Source organism: Buteo buteo, chromosome Z, assembly GCF_964188355.1.
Source record: "Buteo buteo chromosome Z, bButBut1.hap1.1, whole genome shotgun sequence".
NCBI classification, from domain to species: Eukaryota; Metazoa; Chordata; class Aves; order Accipitriformes; family Accipitridae; genus Buteo; species Buteo buteo.
This window is the reverse complement of record NC_134204.1, coordinates 3,360,789-3,379,742: the sequence shown is the minus strand read 5'-3', so window position 1 is coordinate 3,379,742 and position 18,954 is coordinate 3,360,789. Positions and strand designations below refer to the sequence as shown.

General features: G+C 39.8%; 1 protein-coding gene across 4 annotated transcripts in view; it reads right to left on the bottom strand.

Moving 5' to 3' along the window:
* DYM (dymeclin) overlaps positions 1 to 18,954 on the bottom strand; it is a 217,966-nt gene that overhangs the window by 87,120 nt on the left and 111,892 nt on the right. The window contains exon 14 of one of the 4 annotated variants that reach the window (XM_075019603.1): positions 3,987 to 4,151. The exons of the other annotated variants lie outside the window; for them this stretch is intronic. Within the exon in view, the coding sequence (XP_074875704.1) occupies positions 3,987 to 4,151 (165 nt within the window). The remainder of the gene's footprint in view (positions 1 to 3,986; positions 4,152 to 18,954) is intronic. 4 annotated transcript variants of the gene reach the window in all.

Genomic DNA, 18,954 nt, shown 5'->3' with positions numbered 1-18,954 from the left:
GAAAAGGACCAGTTTTCAGAAGGCTGAAGGGGCTCTTGAAGAGAACACCCAGACCTTCTGTTATCCAGCTAGTACTCACGCAAGGCTGACGTACTGACATTTTACTTGCACTAACTTAAGGCGAGATTGTTATATTAACTGCTTAAAAACTGAATGTAAACAAATGCTCAAGATGATCTATAGAATCAGAGAAAAGGAGCCCACACTTGTCAAAACCCATTTGAAAGAATACTAACTGATGTACTTCCCTCTATTGCATTAATCCACATAAAAACCATTTAAGGTTCAATAATAAACGTATCTGCCTCATGTTTCTCCCCACCTTCCCTTCACAGACTAAAAGCCAAAGCAAATATGTCAGACTTGCAAATGTTTTAGCTGTTTTCAAGGTTGATACTCTGACACCTTCCCTGTTCGTACTGAAGGACGGGCCAGTAATCCGTATGATGACAAAGGGCTGTCTATACATTCCTGGGATCCAGCTCGGATGCCCCAGCACAGCTCACACTCCAAGGAAAAAAGGAGCTGGCAACTGGATAATGAATACAAGTTGGCTTTACGCAGTACTTCACCATCACATTGCAGCGACAGAAACATTTCTGGTAATTAGCAGTATTTTTCAAAGCTAACCTCCAAGGCTCTGATCCTGCAAAGACTGCACATTCTTAAATTAATGTAATTGCAGAATTCCATCGACTCTGATGGCATGGGAGGAGTACGATTGCAAAGCTTATCCTCTACAGGCTTCAGACAATGTGCCAGAACACTTCTGAAAGGAAGTATTAAAATCTTATTAGATACATTTTGCTGTTTAAACAAACCTAGCATAAAGTAATAAAAGATAGGCAAAATGGGTGAACTCTGCAAATTTGACATCCTATTTCTTTGTCTTTTTTTCTCTGGGCGAAAAACTTAATTCAAGTGAATCCATATAATTTTTCCTTTTGCTCTACTGCTTCACGAACATGTTTACTCAATTTACAAGGCTCAGCAAGACCATATTTCCTGCTTTCACACAAACAATGTCAAGCTAGCTATGAAAATAAAACTGTCCTTAATTTGTTCAGCATCCCAAAACAAATCATTGCTTGTTAGCTGCCTTTTGCTAGTGCATGCACTAAGCCAGTTTCGTTTTCAAAAACAATTTTCCTGAGATTGACTGCAACCCAAAGAGGTTTAAAAGAAAAAGGGAACACACACGAGCATTAAAACATCACAGGATGGACATGCAATTCAAAAGGAAACCATAATGGTAAGGGTGGGAGAACATACTTCACATCACGAAGCACAGTTACTGCAATAATCAATAAATATCACAGCCACAAAAGAATTATTAGACAGTAGCAATGACAGACTGCAATCCCAGGCTCAATATTTATGCTATGCTAAATGCATTGCATAATAAAATAGGTGTTGTGTCTCCCCTGGTTTTATAATTTAGAAAAGACACCGAAAGCAACACTGGCACTAAATCCCAATTAAAGATGCCTGGAGACCTGGTGTTGCGGGCTTACTCCGGGCAGGATATCAGAATATATACTATTTTCCTTCCCTTCTCCCCCACTTGAACCAGGCTTAGCTGTTCAGTAAGTGTGGGATGCGGTGTGCTTATATATTTGACAGGTCACTACGAGTATCTTACACAAATCTGCGGTAGCTTGAAAATGTGAACATTGATCAGCCAGCAGCATAAACGCACTTTTATAAGCGCTTTAAGGGAAAATAGTGGTTATTAACTATTAATTAGGCAGTGCCATCATTCCAAAGCCGCCTTCACCTTTTCTCCTTTGTTTTCCTTTTATTAATTCCCTCTCCCCACCTCCAAATTAAAGGTACAACTGTTCATATACATATTCGTGTTTGCACACAAAATGTGCCAAAATAGGAATAAAAACTTTAATTCTATAGGATGTCTGAAGACAGGCAACATCATCTAGGGGTATCAGGACAGTGTTGGAGCCCAGCCATGACTCAGGGCTAAGTTTTATATTCTTTACCAGGAGCACGGCAAAGAGGCCTGGATGGGAGTGTCATGATTTATAAACCGCCGTAATTAATTATCCTCTGCCTTTAGTAATTTATGCATTCCGTCTCTTGCCTAAGCAGGCTGCTCACAGGATAAAATACTGCAGGACTTAATAGGGGACGGGTGCACAGATTCACACAAAAAACCACTTTTTTGGGCACCCTCCATTTATGCCACTGTATTTGATGCTATTATAGACTTACGCAGACAAGTTTCCTGGGCACACACTTTTCTAATCATATATTACCAAAAAACCAACAGAGAATTAGCCACTAAAACCTGCTACCTATATATTTTTGAAGCAGCAATTTCTATTTCTGTCCTCCTATCTCATAAAAGGATAGTCTCTAACGAAAACCAGAGATTTTACAGTCTTCTAGGCTGATATATTCTAATATATCTCAACTGATGCATAACTCCCGTTTCAGAAAGTAATACCAGTAAACTATTTCTCCATCAGTTTCAGCATGGAGACTAACTAGATGAACTTTTTGCTCTAAAAACTTTACAAGCTTGTTATATGAAAATGCCTATAGTGTTATCAGTGCTTATTTTCATCCATAAAGCCACTTGAAAGATGCAATTTCCATGGAGTAGCACTTAATCTCCCAAGGATGATTTCGTCAACTTAGTGTTGTAGTGTTGCCATTGTATTACCAAAATTACCAAAATTTCATTCAAACAAGCTGGAATAATTAATGCCATTTCTTTTATGTTTTCAGGATATCATTCCTACATGTAAAACATTCCATCGTAAACAAGATTTTGGTGTGGACTGCCCTCATTATTATTATTCATTTTTAACTGACGCCTTTGAAATTTTAGGTTTTTGCCTACTTTAATACCATACCCCTGTTCCAAATTAATCCGGAGAATGCCCCTGGGACAGCTAGATTTTCATCTCCTGTTGAGATGCTTCAGTGTAACTCTCCGTCATTATGTACTACTATAAAATTTCTTTTGTACAAAAAGAGCTATTTCAGCTTGCATGCCATATTTTCTTCCCTTGACAATCAAGCTGGTTTTACTTATGTTTACTGTGTGGTCTATTGCTATTGTATGCTGGCTTATGCAAAGCTGCATTTCCACCCTGGATGCTTTCCATGTTCTGATCAATTTTGTCATGCAATTTTTTCCTTGTTTTCCTAAAACTTCTAGCATCTTGGTCAATGTATTTTATTATCTGCAGCATCAACAGTGAAATAGTAAAACTTAAATTTTTACTGGGAGTAAACATCTTAGAGCTTTTAAATGTTTTTAAATTTAAACAAAAAAAACAAAAAACATTTGGGTATTGCAAGTAGAATTTATTTTTAAATTCCCACTATTTTACTGTTTCTGTAGAGTAGCTACAGTCATTTTGGGCTGGTAGATTCTCACCATTCTTACTCTGTACAATCAAAACTGATCAGGCATATCAAAAAAGGGCAGATCTTTCTTAATTTACCATTAAGTGCCATGACAATTTACTGAACTTGAGGAAAAAAGTTCTATCATTCCCATTCTCAAAAAGAAATTTGTATAGACAATGTTACCAAAATAACGGGCGTCAAGAAAGTATTAGACAATTACATGTAAGACAACTTAGATCTCTGCACTAATTCCAAACAAACTACATAACTCTATGGAAGCTTTGTGAATCACAGCTTACGTTCTTATGTCATAGCTTTGGAAAAGGATTAAAATACTTTTACTCTAACATAAAAAGCATTTAAAACTTCCAAAGGCCACACATTAATTCCAGAAGTTGTCTTCTAAATTAAAAAAAAACACCAAACCAAAACCAAACCATTATTAGACTCCCATTTCTACTGCACTTTTTAGGACATACATCAAGGATGCCATAAAGACACAAACCAACCCCTTAAAAATTAATGTTATTCATCAGTTTACTGAAAACATGCACAGATCAGTCACAGAGCATGCAGCATGCAGTAAATGGAGAGCAGAGGTTAATAACCTGGAAGCATAGGATCTGAGAATGTGAGAACAAGTTAAAGACAAGAGTTCCTCTCCATTGTCACTGAGGGTCGAGAAGCAATGCTGCAGCGTAGAGCAGTGAGAGTGGGGGAAATACAGTTTGTCCAAGACATATACATATCTCCGCAAGTGGCGGCAGGTATAACTGAAAGACAAGGGTAAAGGGAGAAAAAACAGAAAAGAGAGGTATTTTCCTTTAAGAAAGCTAATTTATGGTTTAACGTCCTTGGTTTTTGTGCCAAGAGTCAATGGAAGATGCCAAGTAAGCAATGGAGCAGTTTGACATAAAGCAACAGTTTCAAAAGACAGAAGGATCTGTTAGCCTGTGCCCATACGCTGGTTCTGTCACTACCGCAAAGAGAACTCGCCAAGTCTCACATGTTAGAAATGCGAGAAATTGGGCTCTTTTTTTTTTCGGTTGGTTAATATTAAGAAAAGGTTTTGCCTCTCTCAGTTCACCCTGAATATATAAATGCACGAGTCTGAACCTTGTTTACAAAGTTAACCATTAAAAAAACCTTAAGAGTATTCACAAAATTTAACTGGTTTTCATGGAAATTGACATCTCACTTTACAGCATTACTGATCAATGCAAACTGCTCTCACAGCCTGGGATTCCAGTGGTAGAGTATTCCTGTTGTTAATTCTAATTCCTTCAAACATGGTGCTTTATCATAACTGAGTTACACACTTAAGACCTGGTCAGCTTTTTCATGAAAAACTACAATCACTTCCATGAAATATCTATAGAGCAATCAATAAAATATGTAGTATACATACTAACCAACCCTGAATGCTCTTGAGTGAGAGATATTGCCTGCCTATGCCTATTCACAGGATATTCTCCCACTCATAATGGGAAGAAGAATAAACTAATTAGAGTAGTTCACCTGCAACAAACTGCATCACTGGTAAACTATGAAGCACACACATAATATACCTCGAACTTCTATTATTTTAGGTTTTACATAGAAAATACTTGACTGCATAATGGTGTACAGCCCACGGTATAGTGTGTGGCAAGTCCTCCAGAAAGTGCCTTAAGCAGCCTAATACATTGTGAGATAATTAAGACAGCTCTTCATAAGCGTCAAGATGCTCCTACCAGACTGTTTGCTATCCCCATTGCAGCCTGGGTATCTCTCCAGTACAGACATATACCCTTGGAGTGCTAAACTGGGAAAGTTTCCAGTGCAGAGAGTGAAGACTAAGTGATTTGTGAAATAGAGCCTCCTTTGCCGACTTTGTCAAGGATCAGCAAACACCTGAACTCTAGGCTACAACGTCCTTACCAAATCAAAACAACATCGTTTCATAGCTTCGTAGGCTGAAACTTGGCCAATGGGTTATCTACCCAACTGTCTGCATTTCACAGGCTAGTATCTCTCTATAATCCCTCTACTGGACATAGTCACGTGTGGCTAAAACATTCTTTCAGGAGACCAAATTATTTGTGCACCTTGGGCAAAGAACAGGACAGAAAAGAGTGCCACCAACAGCTCATCCGTGGGTGCAATCAGTGAGGCTCTAAGCCCAAGATTTTTATCAAAACCACCGTCTCCCATTGCTTTAGTTTAAATAGCATTCACTACTGGGTTGAAGTCAGTCACCTACCTCTGCTCTGGAAGGTGAGGAACACACAATCCCTTTTGGCACTTGATTTGCAGATATACTAGTCTTCAGGAGAGGAAGCAGCTGCAAGGAGGCAATTTCTTAAGCCATCATGCTTTTTTTTTTTTTTGACCACAGCATATTTTGAGCAACACAGGCTATTCTCTTCACTCCACAGGCCAGGGATGGAGAAGATAAAGTATGGTATTTACAGGATCCCGTACCAAGGGGAACCCTCAACACATGAGCCTGCCCTTCCAGCTACCCACAGAGGCCACAGAATTCTTTCCAAAACCAGATTAAAGAGCATCTTTCAGAATGATGTTGCTTAGAAGATTTAAATGGTCATGAGTCCACTACTCCCATTTAGTATATTGCACCAGCCTTGCTACTAGAAAACTGTACTTTATTTCAAGCCTCTATAGGTCTCATTCCAGCCATTTGACCTTGTTTGGCTTTTGTCAAGAAATTGAAAGCGCCTTCTATTATCACTTATCTTTGACCCCTGTCAACGTTCTCCATAGATAGGAACAACAAGACTTGATCCCCAAAGCACGATGACCACATTTCGGCTTAACTGACAAGCTGGATGAGAACGCAGCACGCAATGGGAGAAGAAATTTCCCCAAAACTTCACCCAGAGGTTTCGTGCCCTGTTGAGACAGACGCAGGGTGAGACAGTGCCAGCAGCACTGCTCTCCCACCGCGGCCAACCTCGGTGCCATCACCTCGTCCTGCCACAGCACGGACAGGACCGAGCACAGGAGAGACAGGTTCTTTGGGCAGACGGCTTTCAGACGGCTCCAGGTGTCAGTGGAGCTGCTGGCTGAAGGTCCCACTTCTTCAAGTGTCATACTTTGGAAAAACAACCTTCAAGCGTCACCAGTCCTCTTGGGTGTTTATACAACACGGCCAATGCAATTCTGCAATCCTCCCTTTCACCACTTCAGGTAACAAGGACAAGGCAATTCCTATTTTCAAAGATGAACTTGTTTACTGAAAGGTGTGATTTTAAACCCACACCAAGAGCAATGCAGTCCCATAAACCTGCCTCTTCTAACTGGCATTACAGCCACTATGACCAGCATAGCTTACATCATATTAAAGACTAAGCATCTCCTTTATTAAAACCTCTAAGCTAAACCTGAATAAAATCAAGGCTTAGATCCCTCAACAGATATGTACGTTAAGAAAAATTTACATCCAACTATCACTGACTAATCATGGATATTGAGTCTGAAATCAGACTTACCTGAATCACCAGAAATCAGTTTTCTAGCAGCTGCTACATCTACAGTTACATGTTACTGGAATTTTTGTCTTCCGTATGTTTTATGGGGCATATTACTTTTGCTTTACAGCAAAAGACAATCGTCAACTACAATATAGTACTGAAAATTTTGAAAAAGCAATACTGCAGAAAATAAGGAACACTATATTTGATTGATGGTGTGTGTGCACTTATTATTCATGTATTCTATTTACCCTGAGGACAAAACTTCAGCTCATACTTTACTAAAATCCCACTCCAGAAGAAGATTATAATTCCCTCTTATAAAAAGTAAAAGCCATCTGATCAACATCTTGAATTCTGATAAGAAAACATTACAGTGTCAAATTCTAATAGCTAAGAAGTGGAGTGTCTGGTTACATAAGTCTGGGAAATCAGGGTGGACTTGAGTTATCCCAGCTAAAAAAATATATACATTCTTACATAACAATAAACGTTCACTTTTTTATTATTTTCATTACCTCAAAAAAAAAAAAGAGCTCCTCTAATGCCTTCTCACTACACAAATATTACCATAGCTATATTCTCTAGAAATTTAAATCTATTAAAGAAAAAAAATTCCATATGCTCCATTAAACTTTAAGTTATCAGCATTTTTTCTCTTTAATAGTCAAGGCTATTAAAGCCATAGAACCCCAAAATTTTCAGATCCAAACCAACAGAGGTTAGCATCAAGATTTTGGAGACTAAAGTGGCAGGAATCTCTCTGTCTGGTAGTCACCCATCTCTCACATCTGATCAGTAGTGATTCCAGAATACAAATGGGTTGGAAATGACCATGAACATCGAAACCCAACAACATCTTTAAGATAAGCGAAAATGCTCAAAACTGACAGGGATCAAGCCAAAGCACCAGAGTCAACCGTTTTCAAGTCAGAACATAGCATTTAGAACTCTCCAAGGGTTTACTCCCATGGGTGGTTTTTTGTGGGTTTCTTGTTTGTTTTTCACTTTCTCTACTACACATAGTGGGTGGGGAATTGAAAGAAAGAGACCAAAATTGAACAACACACCAAAACCAACACAGAAAAGGCTCATTTACTAACCATGAATGTGTATTTTTGAATAAAAATATACCTAAAATAATTTGACACTAGAAAAGACAGCATAGAGAACCTGACATCTCTGAAGAGACCTGTAAACTACATACTACCTGAGAATATCTACTACTTAACTTTCTGGCACCCATGACAGTGTTTACTTCCCTGATCCCAGCATTGTCTAATCCTGCCCAGCAGCTGGTATAAAATGAGAAGGCAGGGAGGAAGCTTCAGCATTGGCTGGGCAAATGAGAAAAAAAAAAAAAAAGAAAAACCCCAACAAACTCTTTTACAAAAAGAAAAAAAAAAGTAAATTTGCTCAAGAGGGAAATTGCTCTTCCTTGTAACTCTCCCCAGCTTCTCAAATCGTCCTTCATGCTGCCACCCTGCAAGGACAGCCTGTTCTCATAAATCTTCAAACGCCTACACTTGTCTGCTGTGAGTATACTCTCACCTGCTTATACCAATCTCCTGTAATCCTGGCGCTCTGGTCCTCTCTTCCCGAGAACTTTTTAGATTTGTCTGAACCAGCAGTAGCTAAAATGAACGCTCTCATCATCACTCCGACGTCAGAGAGGGCAGAGACCCTTCCTGTACGCATTATTCCCTGCCTGCAACCCAGGCACAAGTAGGGGAAACGAAGTTTTTATATACATATAAAAATTAATGGAATATATCTGTATTTATTTGTAAGTAAGTGTAGATTTGATGAAGGCAGAGAAAAGTTTCCTTTCCATAGACTCTGGACAACCCAAACCAGTAAAGGTATTGCGATGACAGCAGTTAAACAAGGGCATCAAAGAACTAAAAAATGAATGGGAGTTTGATGGCTGATGGCTAGAGCCACTGGGGAGGTGGAGGTTAGCTGTGAGCTGAACTGCCACTCGCGTTACGGCAGAGTTACATCTCACTTGAATAGAATAGAATATTTCCAGTTGGAAGGGACCCACAACGATCATCTAGTCCAACTGCCTGACCCCTTCAGGGCTGACCAAAAGTTAAAGCATGTTGTTGAGGGCATTGTCCAAATGCCTCGTAAGCACTGGCAGGCTTGGGGCATCGTCCACCTCTCGAGGAAGCCTGTTCCAGGGTTTGACCACTGTCTCGGTAAAGAAATGCTCCCTAATGTCCAGTCCAAACCTCCCCCGGTGCTGCTTGGAATCATTCCCACGCATCCTACCACTGGACCCTAGGGAGAAGAGCTCAGCACCTCCCTTTCCACGTCCCCTCCTCAGGAAGGTGTAGAGAGCAATGAAGTCGCCCCTCAGCCTCCTTTTCTCCAAACTAGACAAGTCCAAAGTCCTGAGCTGCTCCTCATAGGACATTCCTTCCAGCCCTGCCACCAGCTTGGTTGCCCTCCTCTGGTCGCATTCAAGGACCTTCGCATCCTTCTTAAATTGCGGGGCCCAGACCGCAGGCAGTACTCAAGGTGAGGCCGCACCAATGCTGAATACAGCGGGATAATCCCCGCTTTTGACCATCTGGTTACGCTGTGTTTGATGCACCCCAAGATGCGGTTTGCCCTCTCGGCTGCCAGGGCACGAATGGATGCCGTGGCTTCCTGCAGCTTTACTGAGTCTCCCTGGTCATCTGGAAGCTCTCCGAGAACCTTGTGTGAAACATCCAGATAATCAAAACCAACACACAAATGAGACTTTGCTGAAGATTCTTCCAGACCTGCTGCTTTTCCTGTTTTTCCGAAGAAAATTCCATGTCCTAAATGGTCACTGCAATTGTTTTGGTTTAAGTGATCATATCACTCCAATTTTTAACTCCAACTCCATGTAATTCAAGAGGTGTACACAAGACTACAACCACAGACTAAACACTTCGCAAAGTAAGAGTTAAAAAATAAGAAGTGCTGAAATTCATGATACCCCCACATTAATTTTAAGGACAGACTTGAACAAGACAACAGCACTAAGCAAAACATGCAAAGCCACTTACATCCTTATTTATTTAAAGCAGAAAGCTGATATTTTCTCTAGTGAAGTCAACTGCAATTTTAGAATAAACATATCAAAGACAAAAACATGAACAGCACCAGGCCACCATCCTTTTAACAACACAGAGATGAAGAACACTGGGCAGGGTATAGAAAAGTGGTATAAAAACAGTATTCACTAACCCCTCTATAAATACAACCTAGTCTGAAACAGCATATACCGGATTCAAACGAAAAATTCCCAGTGCTAATGTTTAAGTAATTGTAATTCATAATCTTCCTCTTGGTGCATGCCAGATTTTATGAAGGCTATAAATCTTTAACGTTATTGAGAAAAAGTAAGGTCTTGAAGACATACATGCCACATATATTAACTCAGAGAAACTAGATTAATCTGCAGCAATAAAAAAAGCCAATTCTACTAAGCCTGATTAAATATTTAGGTCATATTGTTTCTGCAGCAGAATTTGAAAAATGCACAGCAAATAACATCTTTCGCTGAGTTTGAAGACTTAATCACTATACTTTCAAAAGGGAGTTATGCTACAACATGACTCTATGCGAAAGCCAATACGAAAGCCTTTTTAAGAGAAAAACAATGAAAGTATAAGCTAATTAAACTAGCACACGTTAGTCAGAACCCCAAACTACCTGTATACATGCGGGGAGAATGTCATGACGTGCTACAACCATTTTACTACCGTTCATGTTAGATAACTTGTGTCCTAGGAAGTTCTATTAGTCAGTACTCGTATGTTCCCAAAGACAAATCCAAACAAAATACATTCTGTACTCAAGTACTACATAGATGATGACAACTTATTAGATCATCCACTCCACAAGAATGGTTAATTTATTGTCTGCCTAAAGTATCACCTATTAACGTTATTTCATACAGTATAAACAGCAGAAAGGCAAACCATCAAAAGCCTATCTACCTTCTTACCAACAGTAAAATACATCACATACCTCACCCAAAATGAGGATTTTGGATGAAAGTTTTCATTAGTACTCTGCCGTTGATGACATGATGAACTGTGGTACTGATGACAGGCAGTAGAAAGAATACTATGTATTTGTTTTTCAGTACCCAGACCGTTATGAAAGATTTATGTGCATATGTCCATGGAACGTGGTTTAGGGTTCTTTGGGGTGGGTTTCTGCCACTGTGGCGTTAGCACAGCTAAGCTGCTTAAGGTACAATAAAAGTCAGTAGTGGGGATGCAGGAGATTGCATTGGCACTTACCATACTAGAACACTCAAAACAATGTCTCCTTTTTTAGCCAGTTTCGGTATTTTTTTTTTATTATCTTAGAGTCATAATTAAGGTTGAAAGGGACCTTAGGAGGTCTCTAGCCCAACCTCCTGCTCAAAGCAGGGTTAACACTGATTCCAAACAAGACCAGGGTTTTGTCCAGTTGGGTCTTGAAAGCCTCCAGGGAGGGACTCTACAACTTCTCTGGTCTGCTGTGCCAATGCTTCCCTGACCATGAAAAATTGTCTTCTTTCATCAAGCTGGAACCTCCTGACTTCAGCTCATGACCGTTCTCTCTCATCTTCCTGCCACACACTTCTTTGAAGAGCCTGGCTCCATCTTCTCAGTAACCTCCTCCTACGTGTGGGAACGCTGCTAACCCTTTCTCTGAAACTCCTGCCGTAGCCTTGCCCCACAGCCTTCTCTTCTCCAGGCTAAACAAGCCCAGTTCCCTCAGCCCATCTTCCTACACCAAGTCCTCCAGCCCCCAACCATCGTGGCAGCCCTCCACTGAACTTGCTCCAGTTTAGCAACACCTTTCCTACGTCCAGGGGCCCAAAACCTGGATGCAGTTCTCCAGATGTGATCCAACAGACAGTGGTCTTGCCATGCCATGACTCAATTCTCACAGCGCTCTCGGATGCATTTCACCAGGTCCCATGGACATGGATGTGTCAGTTCTCAAGTAATCCCTGACTTAACCCTTTTTCACTACTGGTACTTTACCTCCTCCTTGATCCCCACCTAACTTCCTAATCTAAGTAACAGGGTGACTTCTCTTAACTCTCTAAAAAAACTTCATTCCTGCAGACCTACTTTTCAGATACAAGTATCACTAAATTTGTATCTTAGTGATGACAGGATTTTAAACTACATTATTGCAAAGCAGCAGTTTGGGGGCGAGGGGTCATTATAGGGTTAAAGGTGCCATAACAACACAGAACAGAGAAGCATGAAAATTATTTAAATACTTAAGAAATGATTATTTGTGATAATGTGTCACAGACGTAAGTTCCCATGCCCCGAAGCAGCACTCTGTCACAGTACTGGCCAAATGTACACAACAGCCTTATAAGAGGAATATTATCTTTATGCATGAAAGTATTTATAGTGAAGGAGGGCAAGGAAATGAAAACCAAACAAGTCCTGGAGCTCTTTGATAGACTGAAAAGTCAAACGATAAATAATAAGAGAGTCTTCTATAGAAAGGCCAAATTACCTCTGCACAGATGAAGTTCTATCAAAAAGAACAAAAGGATTTGTATATTAGAAGCAGACACAAGCAACTGATGACCCATAAGAAAAAAAAAATATGAAAGAGCTCGGAGGAAGTGTCTATTCAGTACTGATGTTTCAGACAAAGAGCAAAGGCTTTAATCACCCAGATGCACCATTACTGGGAAGGCACATATCCCTGGCAGCTTAAGAGATGCTACTATGGGAATGTTGCTTTTGAAACCTCCTGCGCACTTATCCTTTGGCTAGACACTGGTGATAATTCACAGGCTCTGCACGGGATTACAGGAGATGCCTACGACACCCGCATTAACGTGGACATTTGCATCTCAGTCTGCGTGAACCTGAAAATCCTCCGTCGGGAGACAACAGCTACAGCACGGCAAGAGAGGGCACCGCGACGAGTCGGCAGCGCTTGTCTGAGCCCTCGCCCTGTTCCGCAGCAGGATTCATCATCTCATCTGAGCCCATGTAAATTGTGGTATTTGGAGAAAGATCTACTTGTGGACCCAAGAGCACAATTAATGAGTTACAGAAACATGTCTCTACACAACTTCACAGCAAATTTATTTATTCATTGCAGAACTAAGTGTATTTACTTTACCTAAAAGCCTGTTCTTTCCTAAACTTGCTGAAGGCCATTACCATTAAAAAGGTTGAGTCATTCAACAGTTATAAAGACCTGATGCACATTAAAGTTGTTAAATCCCGATTCTTTCTTCTGTACCTATAGTTTCACCCTCCATTTAAAGGTGTCAGATGTTTCAAAGTGCAATGTGAGCCACACAAACTATGGTAAAAGTATATGGTAGTGGGAAACACCTTGGCTCGAGTACTCAAGAGACTCAGAAATTTCATAAACTGTTATCTCGTATTCTTAAATTCAGTTAGAAAGCCTGCTTGAAAATCCTCACTTAAGTGCAGTTTGGAGGGCACCAACACAGTTCAGTTGGGTGTTATCAGTAACTGCCCTACTTCCCTCCCTGCAGCCACTCATACCCATCCTGGCTTCATGTACCTGGAGAGAGAAATTAGTTCACTGAACTGCAAAGCTGGAAAAACATTAGACATATACAATGACATCAGTTAAAGTGTGAAATAAGCAGCACCCTGACAAGAAAAAAAAAAAAGATTTATAATCAATGTTATATTTTTGTTTTGTACTCATGCTTACTTACAGCCATAATATTCTAGTTTGTCAGATAAATCCTTGTAAGTTCATTACTCATTCATTACTTTAGATCATACTCCACAGTTTTTTTCCAAAAAAAAAATTTTCTAAAAAGCAAAGAGTACATGTTGTATCTGAATAAAGTGGTTAATGAGCCAAATACCCTGCAACTGAAGATAAAAGACAGGTTCAAGCAAGTCATTATCTTGAGTCACCTCTATTTCTGTTAAGGAACACTGTCCTATAAATACATTCCATTCAAAACACACCGAGAAGACAAGACTGCAGTTTCTAGGATTCTACTAGAATAGCAAATAATAGTAGACTATTAGAATTCCCTTGGTTTTTTAAATCTCAGAAAATCTTATGCTATTTATTTTATTGCTATAAACCAGACTTTTTAAAATGCAAAAACTGTAAGACTCACATCTTCAGTGTACTGCATATTACACACTCAAATCCCAAATAATAAAGTGGGATACAACCCAGTAAACATTTTAGTGCCCTTAACCTTTTTTTCCGGGCCAGCTAAAAGAAATCAAAATTGCATTAGCAGTACTGGAATAGTGCTACTGGTTTTCTCGTTTTTGCTTCATTTCACTATTAAACATGCAGAAAACTTAAGTGACACAAATCAGAACCTGAGTCTACTCTGCAAATTCATCTGTAAAGCAACACTGGAAGTTTATCACAAAAATAGTTATTTCTCTGCAGGTTTCCTCATATATTTCTTCCTCTCCATCATAACAGATTCCCAAGATCAATGGTTTTAAAAGCTGTAAGGTTCCACCAAAAGCAGAAAAGTTTAATTCCCCAATTTGAAGACTACTATCAAACTGTGCTGTTTCCAAAGAGCTGATGTGGCACAATAACTATGAATGGGCCATTCATGATCATTAAAGATGGGACAGCGGGATCTTCTACCTCCAAACTGCAGCTCTCCGTTGCATGCAAGTATCTGTGTGATGCTCTAGATTCCCTGAAACAGGTGTCAAGACTTCAATAAACTTCAGTTCTATGGCCAAGATTCTGTGTTAATTTGCATCACATTCATTTAATCACACATTCTGCCAAGCAATGGCTGGCAGCTTATAAGGCACTGAAGTACCGCACAATTTTCTGGATGGCCGAAGACTAATGAGATGTCGTAATGACATCCCCCCACAAAATGACAGAATTACCACGAGGGCTATGTCTTACAAGTCAGCAGAGACACAAAAAGTGGTCAAGGGAAGAGCAAACTATCTTGTCCAAAGTTGGGCTTTTAGAGCAGTACGTATCTAGGTATTAAAAACCTTTTTAAGCCAGATCAGCAATGGTATTTTTAAGGAGTCCCATGCTATGATATGCAAGGCAGAGAGTAACACAGTTCAACCGCTCTGCTTCATGCAAGAAGACCCTGAGACAGAGAGAAGCAAGAGTTTGCCCAAGACCCCTCTGTGGTTCACGCTGATCCAATCTATCTCAAAATAAGGCTGTGAGTCTGTCTGTCCATCTGGGAAGTCTCCATAACCCATGAGCTTGGGGGTCCCGGGCTCCGAACACTTCTAATGGCATGCAGGGCATTCAACTGCTCACACCAGATGGGGGACAAGGGTATTACCGACCCATCAGGTGCCCACTCAGAATCCCCAGCAGGTTCAACCAGGCTTAAACCAAGTTCAATGATATTTCCATGTTGGAAACAGCTGATATCAGCCTAAAACCTCACCTCCATATGTTACGCACAAGCAAAAACAGGCGAGCCCACACAGAGTACTCCTCTTTCTGCTGATAACAGCTAAAGCAGCATTTTAATACGTTTGACCACAACTACACTCAATGCATAGCAACAAAGGATGCTTCATGCCTTTTAAAAAATAACTTAATTAGATTTACGTTGCTAAGTCATACCAGCAAGAGGACATTTGCTACTAATATTCTTTTCCCTTATCTGAAGAATTGTTGTCTCCCCTTTTGTCACAGCCTTTCCTACTAATTGCAATGACACCTCCCAATTTTGGAATGGCTGATCAGCTTATAAGCTTCCCCACAGCTAATCTAGGTCAACAAGCTACTAATAAGGCCAGCATATGTTTCCTTTATTTAACGCTACTGAGATCTTTATAAATTGCTTCTGTCTCCCAACAAAAGCCACTCCACAGACTCAGAAACCTCTGTATAAGAAATAACAGTGACACAGCGGAGGATGAAGAGCCTAAAAAGCATCTGCAAATAGACTAGTCTGTCTGTGCCTGTGAACAGCTCGTGAAAGAGCAAGCCAAAGCTACCCAAGGTTGACCAGTTGACGCCAAAATCTCTCCAGGTATCCTGCTGTGCACACAACTTCTACTCCTGAGAGTCCACAGATTAAAACCAAAGTTCAGATTCAGTGGCTTGGAGCTGTTTGATCTTCCATTCCTGCAGTGTCCTCTTTCAAACACGGCCTGAACTTGAGAATGTCATGAAGGCCCTTCTCTGAGAAGCCATTAGTTTTCACTCCACTTGGAACATCTAATAAAAATGGGATTATCGCTTTTGTAACATACTGCACTGCATGGGGGGTAAAAAATCTCATTATAAAGCAGCTTCTCATAAATAGAATATCATTTTATATCCAGGTTAGATAATACAGGTTTTCTCCTCTAAACTAAAATGCTAGAAAACTATTTCAAAGTTAAGAAGCATTAAAAGCAAAATGTCTTTGAGGTTTTTCATTCTTATTTTTGAGGCAATGTCAAACAGTCAATTCTGTGGCCTTCCATGCTGAAGACAATTTATTGCTAAAATCTAAAGGCATACAGCACATGGTAAATGGCACCAAAGCAAAGGACATGGGGGGGGGGGGGGAGAAGTCAACACAAATATTTCAAAGTAACACATTCACCAACCAGGGCACTACATGGCAATGAAAGTTTGCTGGGATGAACAGGCCATTTTCTATTGCTTTCAAGCAAACACAGAAAAATCAAACAAGCTGTTTGAGTTGCAGATAAATCACCCAAAATTGCATCCACAGAAAGATGCTTTTCCCCTATTTATTTCAATGACATGATGTCTGCATGAAAATACTCAGGAACAGGAATTACTGAAAGCCACTGTTTGTATCAACAGGTCCCCCCAAAATACCGAATCAGAGTCCAGGGCTGCAGGGCATCCAGCACGTTCATGGCCTGCAGGTGAGCACTGCCAGTGAAATCCAACATAAGCCTGACATGAAAAACCCCTGGTGCTTAGAAAACTTAGAAAACAGTCACACTGTTGCAGTAACTTCCCTTAAGATAATTTCCTTCTAGCACAACTACAGTCCATATGCGATGCAAAAGAGGAGAAAAAATTACCTATTATCCTTGAACAGCTCAGACCGGAGATATTTATCTTTCGCTATCAGAAACCAGGGCTTTGTGACTGTGCCCCTCCCAATACCTGCAGAGGCAGATATCACTGGTTTAGTGAAACTATTCATTACCTTCAATTCCTTTCGTTTTTCTTTTCTTTTGATTATAAAAAAGGAAGAGGCAAGCTGATGCTCAGAGGGTTCAGTATTTAACAGCTCTGGCCACAGGACATTAATTCCAAGAACCACTTTCAGAGCTTGATCTTTTATTATTATATAATTTGACTTGTGAAATCTCTTGATGTACACCGGTGTGAGAGCAGAAGCAGCCTCTTTTCTCTGGGGTTTGCTATTATGAACACTCCTCTATTATGATTAAGAGATCAGTAAACTGAGATTTAATTTAATGGTCCAATTAAGGTTTGAACCCAGAATATAAAAGACTTGTCTATTGATCGTTCTTATGGTGACATTAAAGCCTATCCGAAGCCCAGGCTCCCAGCGTGCATGGTATGACGTAAACCTGCGTGTTTCAAAGCATCCTCGGAGCCACGCAGCTCTAAGCAACAGAAATCCCTTGTTACAACAATACCGACAGAGAAGTAATAAAGAGAGCAGGAACTCGTTTTCATATTGTGTGTTAACAAAGGTACAGGTTGGCTGTTATGCTATGAATCTATCACTGACATCTTACTAGTATTATGTTGCTTTTTGATTACCGAAAACTGAAAGCTGGTATCTCTGAAATAAGCCTTTTCCAAAATAAGGTTTCACAGGGTCAAAGGGTTCCACCCCTAAATTCAGAACAATTTTAGGAAATTTCCTATCTGAAAAATGGCTCTAACTGAACACCATTCATTCCCCTGCTGTAAGAAAGAAGCCACAAAGATGAGTTTAACAGAAGTACTGCATACCATATTCACCTAATTTCTTTTGCTCGATTCACACATCTCATTTAAAGTTTGAAATGCTTGCTATGCTAAAATTTTACCATTTAAAAATCATGATTCCTGTATGAGAAGCAACTCCTCTGTTCCTATACTTAAGTATTCAAATAAGAATTAAAAACAAATGAGAATTAGGAACGAAAAAGCTTTGAAGTATTCATGCAGCAATCTTGGGGTTTTTTCAAGTTTTTCTCCTTAAGAAGTGCCTTTGATTTGGGTAACTCGATTTCACTAGTTTTCTGCACCAACTGTCCCATCGCCATTCTCCAATGAAAGAGAAAGCTATATGTGAAAGAGCTTCCTGAAAGCACCGTGGACATCAAAGAAAAAAGGCAGGAAAACCAGAATGCTCACCAAGTGTAAAGCCATGTGGGAGAGAAATTTGTTTATCTTCCTATGTCAGCACCCTAATGAGTTTCGAGCCAACAATTACATCTCATTATTGGTACTGTTAAAAACTTTTATTAAGCAATTGGTAAATTCTCATTTCACCACACACACACACACACACACTAACAATTTCAGATTTTTCGGTTGAATGTGGCCCTTAATAAGCAAGCAGGTCAGATCACACGTCTCACTGCTGCATAAACGTTTTTCGTCTTTGCTGAACACACATCCTGGACTATTTGAATAAACAAATGCCTGGCAAACTCAAAATGTCTTCTGCTCTATACACAGAGATCCTCACTGAAGAAAGCTTAGGTTTAAAAACACTTCACCAATGTACACATAAAATAAATAAAAAATATTTTCAATAAATACTCATAGGCCCAGAAAAAAGGCCATGGTAGAAGACATAATTAATACATGTGTTAGAGAGTCATTATCGTTCTGCCAAACACAGCAACATGTGAAAAATTTGATTAGTTTCCTTCTTATCCCTAATTTATAAAAGCAACAACTGACAATCTAGGGGGAAGCAGAGGGAAGTAATTAGTTTTCTTCTTTTAAGGACAATATAATATGAAAATCGACAATAATAACAATTAACCTGATTACTTACAGCCTATAAAAAGGTAGGCAGGAAAAATAACATGTCGTGCACTCCGTCAAATAACATGGGGGATATTACAAAGATGTGCAATTCTATAAAGATGACTGAAAAAGGAAAACATTGCAAGAAAAATTTAAC